The sequence below is a fragment of the Pangasianodon hypophthalmus genome, chromosome 21, assembly GCF_027358585.1.
Source record: "Pangasianodon hypophthalmus isolate fPanHyp1 chromosome 21, fPanHyp1.pri, whole genome shotgun sequence".
Classification (NCBI taxonomy): Eukaryota; Metazoa; Chordata; class Actinopteri; order Siluriformes; family Pangasiidae; genus Pangasianodon; species Pangasianodon hypophthalmus.
The window spans coordinates 20,369,061-20,388,274 of record NC_069730.1 but is presented as its reverse complement, the minus strand read 5'-3'; the positions used below and the strand labels follow the sequence as shown (position 1 = coordinate 20,388,274).

At 40.9% G+C, this 19,214-nt stretch overlaps 1 protein-coding gene across 2 annotated transcripts in view; it reads right to left on the bottom strand.

Moving 5' to 3' along the window:
• The window catches only part of clcn2a (chloride channel, voltage-sensitive 2a), a 39,119-nt gene extending 25,226 nt beyond the window's left edge, over positions 1-13,893 (bottom strand). The window contains exons 1-6 of one of the 2 annotated variants that reach the window (XM_053227684.1): positions 11,347-13,893; positions 11,094-11,199; positions 10,786-10,918; positions 1,318-1,449; positions 437-565; positions 17-150 (exon numbers count right to left, since the gene is read on the bottom strand). In XM_053227684.1, the coding sequence (XP_053083659.1) occupies positions 17-150; positions 437-565; positions 1,318-1,449; positions 10,786-10,918 (528 nt within the window). In that variant the 5' untranslated portion in view covers positions 11,094-11,199; positions 11,347-13,893. Of the gene's footprint in view, positions 1-16; positions 151-436; positions 566-1,317; positions 3,344-10,785; positions 10,919-11,093; positions 11,200-11,346 lie in introns of those variants that run through there. The other variant, XM_053227685.1, reaches the window with a different exon arrangement.
• Positions 13,894-19,214: the final 5,321 nt, after the last annotated feature.

Below are 19,214 nucleotides of genomic sequence, written 5' to 3'. Positions count from 1 at the left end.
TGCACGGCTAACTCACCTCTTTACCCAGTGGCATGCCGCTACCAAGGGCACAAGTCAAACCAATAACTTTTGCCACAAAGGTTTTAAAAGTCAGGTATTCCTTCAGCACCACACCACGAAGGATCGTCTTCATCTCTGGAATCCCAGAACCTAGCCGAGGAGGAGGAGGAGGAGGAGGAGGAGGAGTGGATACAAGAACACAAGGACAGGAAGAATATTCATTGTGAGGTTTATTTATTTATTTATTTCATTTAAAATGCCGTCCAATAAGAACCGTAAGGTTAAATAATATAACAACGGGATAACAACGTAACTCGTAATAAAATTCAGCTATTGTTATAGAAAAAGTGTAGTATCGCCACCATGACTAACATCTTCTCTAGTACTTTTTATTACGGGTTACAAGTGTGTGTGTGTGTGTGTGTGTGTGTCTCACCCACTGCTTGAGGTGCAAGAATTTGTGTAAACCCTGCGGAGAAGGTAATGAGGACCACAGGATACGCAACCCAGGCCAGGTACTGCAGAAGCATGTTACTGTCCAGTCCTCCGTACATCCACTTCTGTGCTACAGACACAACGACACACAAACACTTGTCATACTTCAACACACACTTGTCCTAGTTCAGCACACACACACACACACACACACACACACACGTCATTTTACCAAGCAATCCCTGAATCCCTCAAAGGGATTATTTTCCTATAGTAGCACGTCCCCAAATGTTTTATTCATCTTATAGATGCCAACATATTTGCCAACAATTCTAATATTGTTTATTTGTTACATAAGCATACATCATGTTTCACTTTTTATCCATTTATAGTTATATTTAATGTTTGTGAAACATCTGAGAAACAAATTACTTCCTGTTCTCTCTTACATTCCCTCGCCAGCCTCTCTTTTTATTTCTCTCGTGAAGTTAATAAGACAAAGTAACGCAGCTTGTAATGTTACAGACTCCTTCTGTAGATGTTAATTAAATAAACGTCTCCTTACAGAAAACTTCACCATACCAACGATTTTTAAAAATCCGTTTACGTGGAGCGTTTGCTTTACGAGACTCTGTGAACGAGCTGTTACTATAGAAACGATAACATATTAGAACGAGGGCGTTAATATAAACCTGCACTACTGTCAGAGCTGCTGTTATAGAAAACTAATCAACACCTTCACTTCTGACCAATCAGAATCGAGAATCGAGAAATCAGCACAGCAGTGGGATAAAGATAAATGCAGCCTATTTGAGGAAATGTCTTAATGTTACTGAGAGCGTACTGAGAGCTTTCGTCTGTTTTTCATGTCCTCCGTCTCACCTTGCTGACAGAAGGCGATAGTGTAGTCCATCACCCAGCTGACCAACGCCATCACCAGCCCCAGGAGGATCAGGAAAATCCAGTCTTCACCCACACGGGAAATCAGGAACCTCTGACAGCGCGAAGTGCACACTATGGACGCAAAACGGGGTTAGTGTGTACTCTTCTGAACTACATTACCCACAAGTCTGTTTTCAGAAGTCTCAACCTGCTGAGACTAAAGCCGTCTCCTCTTCACCTCAGTGATGATCATTATAATCAGTGTGTGTGTGTGTGTGTGTGTGTGTGTGTGTGTGTGGGGAGAAGAACATCACAGCATAAGAGGCTTGTATAATGTGCAAACTAGTTTCCACAAGCAAATTAAGGTACGGTTAAATTCTCTTCTTTTCGAGAAGATCTATTTTCACGTCACAACCCAATACATTACGCCAGACGCGAAGGCTACCGTCATACGATCGTTGCTATGGTTACGTCTCAGAGTTTACCATCATTTCGCTCTGTTCATTTCACTAAAATATCTTTAACTACAAACATTTCCACACACTGCACTGCAGCTTAGAAATCGTAACCATTTTCGCGTAAATCCTTGTTGTTTATATTTCTTGTAGCAGCCACCTAACTATCTATTTAAGCTCGTTGTCATGGTTACAGCCCAACATGATGTCATACTGTAGCACAGCATGCATTGATCTAGAGACGGTATGAAATCTACATTAGAAGCAGCTGAATGCGGTCAGCGCCAAAATTATTGGCACCCTTGGTAAGGAAGATTGACAAAACCACATGCCAAAATTATTGGCACCCCAAGCAATTACCAATATATAATAATATTAAAAAAAATGTAATAACACTTTCAGACAATCAGTAGCAGGTATATTTTTGGGGCTGTGATCTTTAGCACACACTATATTACATTATTATCGTAGACACTTCAAATTATTAAACCGAGTTTCACTTGGGAGGAGGCTGCCTACATAGGCAGCATTTATAGGCATCGTTTCTCTCCTGTTTGTTCCACCTGAATAGAACTGAAAATCATTTTCTCTCATGCTTCAGTTTAACAACATTGTGATAATGTTGTAAAGCTCGAGGTTATTGTGCTATGAAAGTAGACAGGTGGTGTATTTTAAGTCCTTATCGAGTGTGTGAGGGACAGCCATGGGAAAAGCACCGAGCGTGCGATTTCCCTCGGCGTGGACGGCAGTGACAGCGTGCAGAACTCATGCATAATGCAGCAAAGCGCAACATGTCGAGGGAACGACAGGATATTTATATCTGCAGGAGGAGAAACGGAGGCGAGTGGATCGTAGGAGGCACTGAGATCTGCTCTCTGTGCCTGACATGACAACCAATGTCAAGCTGTTAATGCTGAGCCTCTGGGCATCACCGTCCTCTGCTTTTTTTTTTTTTTTTTTTTTTTACATCGTCGCAGGATTATTCCGTTGCTTTTTTGTAAACTCTGCATGCTCTTATGCTGGTTCTCTTCCTGCTGCAGTGCCACAGAGGCCAGCTATGTTTACTGTGCTGGGAATTTTTGCACACTTTCTTATTTTAGTCTCATCTAATCTTATCTAATTTAGGCTCATCCAATTCCCACCCACCAGCCAGGTCTCCTCTAGAAGCATGAGAACTATTTATTTGTTAAGTCTCTCCTGGTTTAGCAGTCTTCTGTCTCTAGTTTCCTGGTTTTCCTCACACCTGCTCCAGCTCCGCCCTGACCACGCCCCCTAATCACTGTTCACACCTGTTAGTCTAGCAGAACCCTTAATTCTCTGTAGAACCCAATAACCAGGGGCTTTCTGATTTATGAATTTGCTCTTGTCTTCTGTTTTTCATAATAAAGACACAGTTTATTTGGTTGAAGTTGCCCCAATCTAAATAATTATTTGGTCAGTACATCAATAAAACCCCTCCTAATACATGACGTCATCAGTAAAACCCCTCCTAATACATGATGTCATCACTGAAACCCCTCCTAATACATTACGTCATCAATGAAACCCCTCCTAATACATTACGTCATCAGTAAAACCCCTCCTAATACATTACGTCATCACTGAAACCCCTCCTAATACATGACATCATCAATGAAACCCCTCCTAATACATGACATCATCAATGAAACCCCTCCTAATACATGACATCATCACTGAAACCCCTCCTAATACATGAGGTCATCGCTGAAACCCCTCCTAATACATTACGTCATCAATGAAACCCCTCCTAATACATTACGTCATCACTGAAACTCCTCCTAATACATGACGTCATCACTGAAACCCCTCCTAATACATTACGTCATCACTGAAACTCCTCCTAATACATGACGTCATCACTGAAACCCCTCCTAATACATGACGTCATCACTGAAACCCCTCCTAATACATGAAGTCATCACTGAAACCCCTCCTAATACATGACGTCATCAATGAAACCCCTCCTAATACATGACGTCATCACTGAAACCCCTCCTAATACATGATGTCATCACTGAAACCCCTCCTAATACATTACGTCATCACTGAAACCCCTCCTAATACATTACGTCATCGCTGAAACCCCTCCTAATACATTATGTCATCACTGAAACCCCTCCTAATACATTACGTCATCGCTGAAACCCCTCCTAATACATTACGTCATCAATGAAACCCCTCCTAATACATGACGTCATCACTGAAACCCCTCCTAATACATGATGTCATCGCTGAAACCCCTCCTAATACATGACATCATCACTGAAACCCCTCCTAATACATTACGTCATTGCTGAAACCCCTCCTAATACATTACGTCATCAATGAAACCCCTCCTAATACATGACGTCATCACTGAAACCCCTCCTAATACATTACGTCATCACTGAAACCCCTCCTAATACATGAAGTCATCACTGAAACCCCTCCTAATACATGACGTCATCACTGAAACCCCTCCTAATACATGACGTCATCACTGAAACCCCTCCTAATACATTACGTCATCACTGAAACCCCTCCTAATACATTACGTCATCAATGAAACCCCTCCTAATACATGACGTCATCACTGAAACCCCTCCTAATACATGACGTCATCGCTGAAACCCCTCCTAATACATTACGTCATCAATGAAACCCCTCCTAATACATTACGTCATCAGTGAAACCCCTCCTAATACATTACGTCATCACTGAAACCCCTCCTAATACATGATATCATCACTGAAACCCCTCCTAATACATGATGTCATCGCTGAAACCCCTCCTAATACATGAAGTCATCAATGAAACCCCTCCTAATACATTACGTCATCAGTGAAACCCCTCCTAATACATTACGTCATCACTGAAACCCCTCCTAATACATGATATCATCACTGAAACCCCTCCTAATACATGATGTCATCGCTGAAACCCCTCCTAATACATGAAGTCATCAATGAAACCCCTCCTAATACATGACGTCATCACTGAAACCCCTCCTAATACATGAAGTCATCAATGAAACCCCTCCTAATACATGACGTCATCACTGAAACCCCTCCTAATACATGAAGTCATCAATGAAACCCCTCCTAATACATGACATCATCACTGAAATCCCTCCTAATACATGATGTCATCGCTGAAACCCCTCCTAATACATGAAGTCATCAATGAAACCCCTCCTAATACATTACGTCATCAGTGAAACCCCTCCTAATACATGATATCATCACTGAAACCCCTCCTAATACATGAAGTCATCAATGAAACCCCACCTAATACATGACGTCATCACTGAAACCCCTCCTAATACATGAAGTCATCAATGAAACCCCTCCTAATACATGACGTCATCACTGAAACCCCTCCTAATACATGAAGTCATCAATGAAACCCCTCCTAATACATGACGTCATCACTGAAATCCCTCCTAATACATTACGTCATCACTGAAACCCCTCCTAATACATTACGTCATCAATGAAACCCCTCCTAATACATGACATCATCACTGAAACCCCTCCTAATACATGATGTCATCGCTGAAACCCCTCCTAATACATTACGTCATCAATGAAACCCCTCCTAATACATTACGTCATCACTGAAACCCCTCCTAATACATGATATCATCACTGAAACCCCTCCTAATACATTACGTCATCAATGAAACCCCTCCTAATACATGACATCATCACTGAAACCCCTCCTAATACATGATGTCATCGCTGAAACCCCTCCTAATACATTACGTCATCAATGAAACCCCTCCTAATACATTACGTCATCAGTGAAACACCTCCTAATACATGATATCATCACTGAAACCCCTCCTAATACATTACGTCATCAATGAAACCCCTCCTAATACATGAAGTCATCAATGAAACCCCTCCTAATACATGAAGTCATCACTGAAACCCCTCCTAATACATTACGTCATCGCTGAAACCCCTCCTAATACATGAAGTCATCACTGAAACCCCTCCTAATACATTATGTCATCACTGAAACCCCTCCTAATACATTACGTCATCGCTGAAACCCCTCCTAATACATTACGTCATCAATGAAACCCCTCCTAATACATGACGTCATCACTGAAACCCCTCCTAATACATGATGTCATCGCTGAAACCCCTCCTAATACATGACATCATCACTGAAACCCCTCCTAATACATTACGTCATCGCTGAAACCCCTCCTAATACATTACGTCATCAATGAAACCCCTCCTAATACATGACGTCATCACTGAAACCCCTCCTAATACATGAAGTCATCACTGAAACCCCTCCTAATACATGAAGTCATCACTGAAACCCCTCCTAATACATGACGTCATCACTGAAACCCCTCCTAATACACGACGTCATCACTGAAACCCCTCCTAATACATTAAGTCATCACTGAAACCCCTCCTAATACATGACGTCATCACTGAAACCCCTCCTAATACACGACGTCATCACTGAAACCCCTCCTAATACATTACGTCATCACTGAAACCCCTCCTAATACATTACGTCATCAATGAAACCCCTCCTAATACATGACGTCATCGCTGAAACCCCTCCTAATACATTACGTCATCAATGAAACCCCTCCTAATACATTACGTCATCAGTGAAACCCCTCCTAATACATTACGTCATCACTGAAACCCCTCCTAATACATGATATCATCACTGAAACCCCTCCTAATACATGATGTCATCGCTGAAACCCCTCCTAATACATGAAGTCATCAATGAAACCCCTCCTAATACATTACGTCATCAGTGAAACCCCTCCTAATACATTACGTCATCACTGAAACCCCTCCTAATACATGATATCATCACTGAAACCCCTCCTAATACATGATGTCATCGCTGAAACCCCTCCTAATACATGAAGTCATCAATGAAACCCCTCCTAATACATGACGTCATCACTGAAACCCCTCCTAATACATGAAGTCATCAATGAAACCCCTCCTAATACATGACGTCATCACTGAAACCCCTCCTAATACATGAAGTCAATGAAACCCCTCCTAATACATGACGTCATCACTGAAATCCCTCCTAATACATTACGTCATCACTGAAACCCCTCCTAATACATTACGTCATCAATGAAACCCCTCCTAATACATGACATCATCACTGAAACCCCTCCTAATACATGATGTCATCGCTGAAACCCCTCCTAATACATTACGTCATCAATGAAACCCCTCCTAATACATTACGTCATCAGTGAAACCCCTCCTAATACATGATATCATCACTGAAACCCCTCCTAATACATGATATCATCACTGAAACCCCTCCTAATACATGAAGTCATCAATGAAACCCCTCCTAATACATGACGTCATCACTGAAACCCCTCCTAATACATGAAGTCATCAATGAAACCCCTCCTAATACATGACGTCATCACTGAAACCCCTCCTAATACATGAAGTCATCAATGAAACCCCTCCTAATACATGACGTCATCACTGAAATCCCTCCTAATACATTACGTCATCACTGAAACCCCTCCTAATACATTACGTCATCAATGAAACCCCTCCTAATACATGACATCATCACTGAAACCCCTCCTAATACATGATGTCATCGCTGAAACCCCTCCTAATACATTACGTCATCAATGAAACCCCTCCTAATACATTACGTCATCACTGAAACCCCTCCTAATACATGATATCATCACTGAAACCCCTCCTAATACATTACGTCATCAATGAAACCCCTCCTAATACATGACATCATCACTGAAACCCCTCCTAATACATGATGTCATCGCTGAAACCCCTCCTAATACATTACGTCATCAATGAAACCCCTCCTAATACATTACGTCATCAGTGAAACACCTCCTAATACATATCATCACTGAAACCCCTCCTAATACATTACGTCATCAATGAAACCCCTCCTAATACATGACGTCATCAGTAAAACCCCTCCTAATACATGAAGTCATCACTGAAACCCCTCCTAATACATGAAGTCATCAATGAAACCCCTCCTAATACATGAAGTCATCACTGAAACCCCTCCTAATACATGAAGTCATCAATGAAACCCCTCCTAATACATGACGTCATCACTGAAACCCCTCCTAATACATTACGTCATCACTGAAACCCCTCCTAATACATGACATCATCACTGAAACCCCTCCTAATATATGATGTCATCGCTGAAACCCCTCCTAATACATTACGTCATCAATGAAACCCCTCCTAATACATTACGTCATCAGTGAAACCCCTCCTAATACATTACGTCATCACTGAAACCCCTCCTAATACATGATATCATCAATGAAACCCCTCCTAATACATGATGTCATCGCTGAAACCCCTCCTAATACATGATGTCATCACTGAAACCCCTCCTAATACATTACGTCATCAATGAAACCCCTCCTAATACATTACGTCATCAGTGAAACCCCTCCTAATACATGATGTCATCACTGAAACCCCTCCTAATACATGATGTCATCACTGAAACCCCTCCTAATACATTACGTCATCAATGAAACCCCTCCTAATACATGACATCATCACTGAAACCCCTCCTAATATATGATGTCATCACTGAAACCCCTCCTAATACATCACATAGCTGAAACCCCTTGCAGTGCATTACATCATAACCAGAAGCTCTTCGTTCAGACAGCTAGTGCACTTGTCTTCTGCATATGCATATATATGTATAGATATAGGTAGAGTTAGTGTGTGTGTGTGTGTGTGTGTGTGTGTTATGTACACACTGCCAGTGGGAGAGAGAGAAACACAAAGAGAGAAAATGACAGATAGAGGGAGTGAACATGATGACTCCCTGCTCACTCCAGCTCCCATTCTGTGTGTGTAGGTGGCAACTTGATGATCATCCAAATCCCTGAAATCCTGTCATGGAGGTTCAGAGGAGCTGCACTACACACACACACACACACACACACACACACACTGCGCCAGCAGGCGATTTTTCATGCTTCTTCACACAGAGCAGTTCACACTCAACAGGCTGCCTAAGGAGGCGACGATACTGATACAGAAGGTGTGTGGGTCTTTGGAGATTCGCCTAGCGGAGGCCAAACCTCGGCTTCATTTAATAAACAATTAATTAATAAACGCCACCGAGGGAACTTGTGGAATGCCAAAAACACCGGGACGCTGACCAGATTCCAATAACGGATTTTTTTTGCTTCATAAAGCAGAACACATTGTTTTTTTTGTTTGTTTTTTTTGCTAATTCATCCGAATGCTAGCAAACAGATAAATTAAAGCTAAACAGTGTGAGAAATGAGTTAAACAGAGGAAACAGAGATGTAAGTTGATTTGTGTAAGTTTGTCCTTGTAGACACACATAACAGGTCTCTCTCTCTCTCTCACACACACACACACACACACACATCAGCTATGATAATGATAGAGCTGTTCCATGCACACAGCATTTGTCATTTTCTAATAATAACAGAGACTGATCGTGCTCCCTGCTGGCAAACACACAACATGGCGGCGGCCATTTTTTCCCTTTCTGCCCAGCTTATCAATGACAGAATCAATATTCCTCATCTAAACCGCCATCTTTATTGTCATCTGTTGTCGTCATGTCACCATCGGAAACACTTGTCTGGTGCTTTATCGTGATCTCACTCACACACACACACACACACACACACACACACATCCAGCGTCTCCTCTGCAGCTTTTTGGCTCCATGGCTGCAGCACCTGTGGAATCTCAATGAGACACACAAGGACAAAGCGAGTCCAAACGAGCCGATCGATGGTAATTAGTGTCCAGTAGAGGGCAATCTATCAACACGAGGCTAAACGAGGCAACGTTATCTGCAGCGTCTGCTTCCTCACACATCCCTGTCGCTACACACTGATGTTCCGGGGCTCAGAGACAAACGAGACTGTTAAGCTCACATCATTTCTCCCGACATCAAACACACTCACTTACACTGCCGTTAGGATGGATCTATATATAAAACCATTTTATCAGATACACCTTCACCTATAGTGTTCATTCACTGACTATAGCCCATATGTTGCTCTGCACAATATATTGGCACCCCTCTACCCCATCCATCAAGGGATGGCCATAAAACCACCATTAAGAAGATATTATTCCCGTAATAGCTATTAACTCACTCTTCCTTATTATCTCTACATTTCTTTTAAATATGTTTCATCCTCCTCTTTTGATCAGCTTGCTTCTCCACGGCTAAACGTTTATTCGTTATCTCAATGATATATCAAGATAAAGAGTCGTTCTTTAACGCTGTTAGTTGACTAGTAGGATTATTTTCAGATGTAAATGCATTTAATCTCATTTAAATCTGATTGCTCTGGTTAATTCATGTCACATCTGATGTCATACATTACGTCATAGTAGAAACCCCTCCCAATACGTTACGTCATAACTGAAACCCCTGTTGATCCAGTGTCGCAATAAACGTCAGCAGCTCGCATCCCTCGCATCACAGAAAACACAACACAACATATTCTGAGTAATGTACATTAACACACGGAAATAAAACAGCGAGTGTGTGTTCTAGTGTTTTTCTGTGAATAAATACTACTGCATTTGAACAAAGCGTAACAAATTTCTCTGACAGTTTCACACTCATACATCCACGACACGACACGCGACGGTGTTGCTGCTATTTCGAGAGCGAGTGCGACGGCTGTGAAAAAAGAAAATGCATGTGGTGCTCACATCTGTTCCTGCCTGAACATAAATCCTGTCTAAAACTCCTCTTCTGACTGTTTCATAACGCCTGTAGCAGCGATGTTTCATTTTATTTATATATTTATATAGCACTTTTCAGTGACCTAAAGACAGTTAAATGAGTAAATGCACGTGTAAATATAAACACACAGGTCACGTCCTGTCAGATTCCTGCCCACGCTCCTCGCCTGCTTTAGTTCAGGCTTTATCCTTGACATGAGCAGGTGAAGGTACAGCGTTCTCTGACTCACGCTGGCACTTGACACACGGATTCTTTTCGTATTCCAGCTGATCCGGCGTTTGGTTTCGAGCCCCTGCAGCCCGAAAGCGAGCCGCTTCCTCCTTGGCGTAGGTGCCGAGCTCCTGAGTGTATCGGCCATACATCTGTAACGGAGAGAAGACCAGAGACAGTGTGCTTCTTTAGTTTTGCACTGAAGTTTCAAGGCTAAAGCTGCTAACAAGTAACAGAAGCATATAGACACCAGATTAGCACTAAACATGTGTCTGTTAATGCAGCTTTAAAGTGAAGGCAATACACACACGTACAATTAATACAAACCTGAGATCTGCAGCTGCACTACTGTCCGAGCTGCTGTTACAGAAAATTCATCAACACCTTCTCTTCTGACCAATCACAATCCAGAACTCAACGGCTGATTACTTTCCTATAACAACATGTCCTGAAGTGTTTTGTTCCTCTCATACCACAGCAACTCGCCAACAATTACAATCTAAAAGAACGTCATACTGTTTATCCATTTACAGTTATATTACAAGTTCTGTGAAACAAGTTAGTTCCTGTTGTCACTTACGTTATAGCAGCTATAAACAGTGGTTCCCTCACCAGCCTCTCTTTCTTCTCTCTCTTCAAGTTAATAAGACAAAAAAACGCAGTTGGTCATGTTACTAGTGTTACTTTTGTCATCTATATTTTAATTTAGTCTTAGTCCTGTGTCAAATGTCCCTGATAGTTTTTTTTTAATTTTTATTTTCTTTTAAATCATATTTAGTCAACCTTATCTTGTTTTTTATTTGACTAAAAGTCTGAGCATTTTAGTGTTATCTTGTTATCTAGTCTTATCTTGTTCTTATCTTGTTTTAGTCACAGAAACTGTAGACATTTTTAGCCATAAGATTATTATTGATTAACATTTCAGTCAATGTAGTCTAGCCAAAACCAATCATTTTTTGTCACACAGGTTGAATGATCTCCAAAGTCCAGCTGTTGCTGTCATTATTTAATGAACGTTAGCTTGAAAGATGCTCCTCACTGCGCTTGCTTAGTCCTGATATCCCGCTCGCAGCACAGGAAAGGAACCTGCCGCTCATGCCGTCCAATGAACACGATATCTGGATTGTAATTAAAAAAAAAAAAAACAGTCTATGATATTTTATCTCCTCTTTTTTATCGATGAAAATAAAGAGAGAGTTTAGTAAAGTTCGTATTTTTTAAGATACATTTTAGTCTCGTCTTTTTCGTCAACAATACTGCATGCTGATATAGTCGCAGTTAGTGTTCAATGACCTCGCTGTCGTCTCGTCGTCGTCTCGTCATCGTCTCGTCATCGTCTCGTCTTAATCGTGGAAAAAAAGGTCGTTGACGGACATGTTTTGTCATAGTTTTCGTTAACGAAATTAACACTACATGAATCCGCAAAGAAGCGTAAACTCCTCTGTCCTGAAGATGTCGGAAAACTTGCAGTTACAGCTTTACCTCTTTCTGTTACAAAGCGCTGACACTGGAGACTCCTTCTGTAAATGTTACATAAACGAATAAATTTCCTTACAGAAAACTTCACCATATCAGCAATTTTTTTTAAATCCGTTTTTGTGGAGCTTCCGCTGTACCTGTGAATGAGCTGTTACTATAGAAACAATAACGTGTGAGAACAAGCGCATTAATATAAACCTGACTCAACACCTTCTGAACAACAATCCTGAACTCCACTACGGTGCAGTTACACAGCACAGCGGCTCTATCGTCCTTTTTAAACTAAAGTAATGGTAACATTAGCGTGTTATTAGCTTCATATCAACAAGATGATGGTTAAAGACTGAAACAGCAGCAGGACAGGAGCGGAGCCGACTCCTGGAGCGTCAGAAATCCTGCCATAAACACACACACACGATACACACAGCAGCTTCTTCACTCAGACTGCACTGAGGTGTGAACGCTTTGATTCTGTCCCAGTTCTATTACGCAGCGCTCGAGTTAATTAGCACACACGAGTGTATGCATGCTTAAATTCCAGGCTGAGTTTGTAAACTAGGAAATTAGAGATGAGAGAAAGAGCAGCAGAGATGAAGCTGCAGATACACTCTCTTATCTCTTCATCCTCAGTAAGCACTGGTGGATCCCGGGAATGCTGAGCACCCTGGGAATACTGGCCGTAAAGCGGGAATACACCCTGAGATTCCAGTGCATCACAGTGCACTGTACACACACACACACATTCACACACTCATTCACACCATGGGGCTTATAAACCTACTGACATGTTTTTGGGAGGTGGGAGGAAACCGGAGAACCCGGAGGAAGCCCACAGGGACAGTAACCCGAGCTCAGGATCGAGCTAAATGTTTCATTACATTCAAAATGCACACAAACACTTTTTCTAACCTTAAATGATAACACACCGGATTCTCCTCCTCGTCTCTCAGGAACTACAATAAATCAAAAAATATTATGTTTTTTAAACAATTCATTTCTGATATATTTTCATTTTAAAGAATCTATTGCTATTGTTCACTTGTGTTCACTTTAAATAACACACTTTGCCCTGATTTCCACCAGTGTAATAAATAATACATCATAATAAATAAATTCCAGACTCTCAGGGGTTCCGACTTAGAGAACCATAAAACACACGAGTCTGTACAGAGGAGTGTATTCAGGGTGTGTTCAGAGTGTATTCAGAGTGTATTTGGTGTGTAGTTGGAGTGTGTTCTGAGTGTGTTCTGAGTGTGTTCTGAGTGTAATCGGAGTGTGTTCAGTGTGTATTTGGTGTGTATTCAGAGTGTATTCGGAATGTATTTAGTGTGTAGTTGGAGTGTATTCAGAGTGTATTTGGTGTGTGTTTGGTGTGTATTCAGAGTGTGTTCGGGGTGTATTTCTCTCTCGCTCTCTCTCTACTTGTCTCTCTCTGTCTCTGTGTCTCTCTCTGACTCTCATTCTGTGTCTCTGTCTGTCTTTCTATCTGTTTCTCTCTGTCTCTCTTTTTTCTGTCTCTCTCTCTCTGTATTTGAAAATATGAGAGAAATGTAACCTTTAATTGAAATTTATTCTACAAAAATGACTAATTCAATGCAAACCCTTATTGGCACCCCTACAAACTCTGGACCTGACTCTACCTCTCTCTCTCCACCTCTCTCTCTCTCTCCCTCTCTCTCTCTACCTCTCTCTCTCTCTCTCTCTCTCTCTCTCTCTCTTTACCTCTCTCTTTACCTCTCTCTCTACCTCTCTCTCTCTCCCTCTCTCTCTCTCTCTCTCTCTACCTCTCTCTCTACCTCTCTCTCTCTCTACCTCTCTCTCTTTACCTCTCTCTTTACCTCTCTCTCTACCTCTCTCTCTCTACCTCTCTCTCTCTACCTCTCTCTCTCTCTCTCTGTCTTCAGCATCGTTTCATCTCTCCCTCTACTCTTTCAGGCTGTTCTTCCCTCTTTCCCTCCATCTCTCATCTCCTCTCTTCCGCTATCTCTTTCTTTCTCACATCTCTCCCTTTCGCTTTCTCATCTCTTCCTATCTGTCTCTATCTCTTTTTCAGTACTTCACTCTTGCTTTCTTTTCCTCAATCCCACCCTCTTTCTAGCTCATTCTTCATCTCTTGTCATTCTATTGCATGCATCTCTATTTCTCTTGCATGCATTCAAACACTCCATATCTCCTCTTCTTTCTCTCTTCCTCTTTTCTGATCTGTCTCATTTCCAATTCTGCATCACCCTCCTTCCATATCCCTCTCTCCCTCTCTCTCTCTCTCTCTCTCTCTCTCTATGATGTGAGGAGCTGCCACCAGCACTACATTGAGATGTGCATCACGATTACAGCAGACTCCCTGCTCTCTCTCTCCATATTTCTCTCTCTCTCCCTCATATTCTCTTTTCATCTCTCTTTCTCTTTCTTTCCATCTCTCTCTGTCTCTTTCTTTGCATCTCCCTCTCTCTCTCTCTCCTGCATGAGCAGGTGCACCTTGTAGAGAAAGCAAAGCAGCTTGGCTCAGCTCAAATCGATCCACACTCCTCCTCCTCCTCCTCCTCTTCTTCCTCCTTCTCATTTTTTACACAACCTCAGCCCACTCACCCTAAACTCCCACTTTCAAGTGATCGGCTTTAAATCCGCACTAAACCAGAAATCATACTCAAAATCATGAAGCTTCGTGCACTCGCATTATACATTATTTACCTATAACAGCACATCCTCAAGTGTTTTATTCCTCTTATACCACAGCAATTCCCCCGGACTTACAATTTTTTATTTATTAAACAACAACGTCATACTGTTTATCCGTTTCTGTTTACATTTCATGTTCCATGAAACAAGCTTCTTCCTGTTCTGACAGCGATAAACACTCGTTCCCTCACCAGCCTCACTTTTTCTCTCTCTTGATGTTAATAAGAAAATAATCGCAGCTTGTTCCGCATGTTACTGAGAAACCGCAAAGAAGCGTAAACTCCTCTGTCCTGAAGATGTCGGAAAACTTCAAGTTACAGCTTTACCTCTGACTGTTACAAAGCGCTGACACTGGAGACTCCTTCCATACATGTTAAATAAACGTAGAGCGTGTATGTGGAGCGTCCGCTGTACACGACCCTGTTACTATAGAAACGATAACGTATTAGAGCGAGCGCATTAATATAAACCTACACGACTGTCAGAGCTGCTGTTATAGAAAACTAATCAACACCTTCTCTTCTGATCAATAATAAAAATAATAATATAAATAACTAGTTTAACACATTGTGTAATGTATCCAACATTTATTTTTGACTGCTTCAGCCCAGATATCCAGAGCTCATTATATTTCTCTTGCAATTATATTCCCAAATGTACAAAAAGCTACAAGAACCAATCATGTAACATAAATGAGTTTTTAGCGCACATGATATTCATCTAACTGCAGGTATAAAGATGGACCTTTGAGGGTTCCACCTCAGAGACGAGCGTTTCTAAGGTCAATGTGCAGTTCAGTACATTCATTTTTTCCCTGAGAGTGCAACGACAGTCCATTATTTCAATACATATATTTTATATTTTCTAAAGATTCAACATCCTCTCTGTAAAATAAAGACAAAGTGAAGAGACCTGCTGTTATTACGATGCTTCAGCACTGTGGAACTCGACACCGCTTTGCGTTAAGCAGTCGTTAAGCGCCATGCACTCGTTTAAAAAGCAAAAACTGCATATTTTTTAAATTTGTCATTTAATTCAAAGTACTTCCTTTGTTTTGGTATTAATAATTTTGATGTATTTTTATTTAATTGTCTTAAATTTTTTGGAATTATTTTCTTTTTTTAATTTAATTTTATTATACTCTGTTTTATAATTTTATTCTATATTTGTGCACTTTATTTATCTTACTTATTTATTCATTCATTCAATTTATAAAGCACTTTTCTAACACCCAAAGTCGCTCCACAAAGTATATAACAAAAAGTCACATCAATTAAAATAAAATAAAATAAAAAACATTTTTAAGAAATAAAGTGTAAGCTCTCCTTCTGCTTATTTCTGTATTTATATTTTCACTTCATCTTTTATTTTATTCCTGTGTATTCTATTATTATTGAATATTTAGCACTTGATCGTACAGCACTCTGAGCTACAGCATGTATGAAAAGTGCTCTATAAATAAACGTTGTTGTTTTATTTTCTTGAATATTACTAATAAACGATCGACTCCGTGTACAGCATTACTCACTTTATGACTCTTTATGAATTTAATGTGTTCTCCACCACGGGGAACTCACAGTCTGGGAAGTGAAGAGTTTTTATTTAAAGCTACGATGCACCGACGCAGAACTTTTTTTTCTTCTGAAATCATTAAACAGAGATCAGGCCCTGGGCTTTAGAGTGTAATTGTGCTTAACCTTCCCGTTCCTTCTAGCCTTATCTCTTAATGTACCTTGAAATTTTCTCAATGTACCGAAACACACGCTGGCTATCGGAGGCTGCTTAGTGTTATATATATAAACACAGATAAACTTAGAACATCCACTCGGGTGTGTGTTAAAGGAAAAGTTTGGCCAAGAACTAAATTTAGTCTCCCGACTACATTTGATCAACAAAGTTCCCATTTTCTTTAAAAAGCAGCCTTCAGTCCATCAGCTGCATCAGTAAGTCTAATGGAGCGAGCAGAGTGTATAAGATTAACGCTGCAGAGCTCCAGAGGTGTCAGCATCTCTTCTCTCCCAAAAAAAAAAAAATTAACACTCTAATCCCATTACTCTAATATCCGACTCTCCTGGTGGTGGCGTGAGGAAGATTTGACACACAGCTAGCGTGAAGAATATTCCAGTAATATCCTACGCCGAGGCTGTAATGCGATACGGCACGCTGATATCTCACAGGGGTCGAGATGCCACTAGACGCTCATGTGAGATTATCTCGCTGTTTGCTAGCACATTTGGGATTGCACACCATTAGCTTAAGGGAACGTACAGCTCTGTTAGAAGGAACGAGGATGTGGGATGTAAAAAAAAAAAAAAAAAAAAATCCGAGAAAGCTGATTGTGTCTTGAGTGGCGACTTTGGTGATGAAAAGCGACGTGACTGGTGAAATGACCATCCTATTATGAGCAGAGTTAAGCAGTGGGAGGAGCCTGAGGTCTGTAAGCTGATGTAACTGCAGCCGAGCAGAGCGTGTCCAGTGATGATCAAACATTCAGTTAGGGCCGAGGAATCCTCTGCTTAGACCAATGAAGACTTACCGTAGAGAGATGAAGGCCTAGCTTGCGTAGAAAATGCTTCAGATTAAACATAAGAAGCCTCAGCTTGGACAGTAGTTAAAAAAAAAAAAAAAAAAAGCTTTAAGCCTCAGCTTGGACAGAACAAGCCCCATCTTGGGCATATAAAAGCTTCCATTTGGACAGCAGAAGCTTCCCCTGTAAGGGGCAGAACATGTTTCAGCTTGGACAGAAAAAGCCTTAACCTGTGCAACAATCTGACTCGGTTTGGACAGAGCTTCAGTCTGAGCAGAAGAAGAAGTCTCAGCTCGAGCAGAAGAAGAAGTCTCAGCTCGAGCAGAAGAAGAAGTCTCAGCTCGGGCAGAAGAAGCCTCAGCTTGGGCAGAAGAAGCCTCAGCTTGGGCAGAAGAAGCCTCAGCTTGGGCAGAAGAAGTAGTCTCAGCTTAGAGAGAAGAAGATGCCTCAGCTTGAGCAGATGAAACCTCAGTTTGTGCAAAAGAAGAAGCCTTCACTTAGACACCAGAAGCTCTAGAATGAGAAGAAACATTGAGGAGAAGCTTAATCTTTAGCAGTAGAAGCTCCAGCTTGGACAGATGATGTCTCAGCTTGGACAAAATCTTGGACAGAAGAAGCTTCAGTGTGGGAACAGAAAGCCCCAAAACAAAGACTCGGTTTGGGCAGAAGCAGCTTCAGATTCTTTCATGTCTGTTACGTATATTTACAAGAACAAGACAAACCGGAGACGTGACCGGAGACGTGACGGAGACGTGACCGGGGACGTGACCGGGGACGTGACCGGAGATGTGACCGGGGACGTGACGGAGACGTGACCGGGGACGTGACCGGGGACGTTTGTGGTGATTCACTCAAAGGAGTCGTTTAGAACTGGCAGCTTTCTGTTGTTTTGCTACAGCGTGAATCACTGAAAGTTAATTTATTAGAAACGCGGCCGAGACTCAGCAGCAGGCCTGTAGCTCACCTCGCTGTCTCCACAGGGGTCGTCTTCACGTTCTCCTCGACACCGTGCCACTGCGCTGTCAAAACACACACACACGCACACACACACACACACACGCACGAACGCAGAGCTCCTCTCTTAGCAAAGGAGAAAAAAAAGAACTCAAGAGGCTCATCGACATTACAGCACCAGTCATTACACCATCTGGGATTGTGTGTGTGTGTGTGTGTGTGTGTGTGTGCATGTGTGTGCATGTCAAACTTGTTATCCTCTGCAGTCCTCATCCACCTGTTAAGCCTTCGCCATCATTACCGCTACTGCTGTGCATCGTTTTATTATTTAGTCACATATTTCAGCCCGCATGAATATTAGCAAATCATTAGCAAAAAAAATCTAAATATTTTTGTGCATTTATTTTTCCTGAACATTTTCTTTCTGTGTATTTCAATTTTATTTTCTCTTTTGTAAAAATACTTATTAAAAGTATCACAAGGAATCTTTACATTATTTAAAACAGAAAGTAAAAAAAATAAAAAAATAAACATATCTAAAAAAAATTAATACAAAATTAAGAAATAGCAATTATGACTGACTAAAGAATAATAAAACAAACAAACAAACAAATAAATAAATAATAAATTAAAAAACAAAATTGAGTAAGAAATGAGCAGAGACATAAATTACATAAAATATACAATAAAAATACAATAATAATAAATAAGCAAATAATTAATAATAATAAATAAAACAAACAAAAAAATAAAATGAAGTAATGAATAAGCAGAGATATAAAATGATCCCCATTTTTTTTAATAATCTGAAC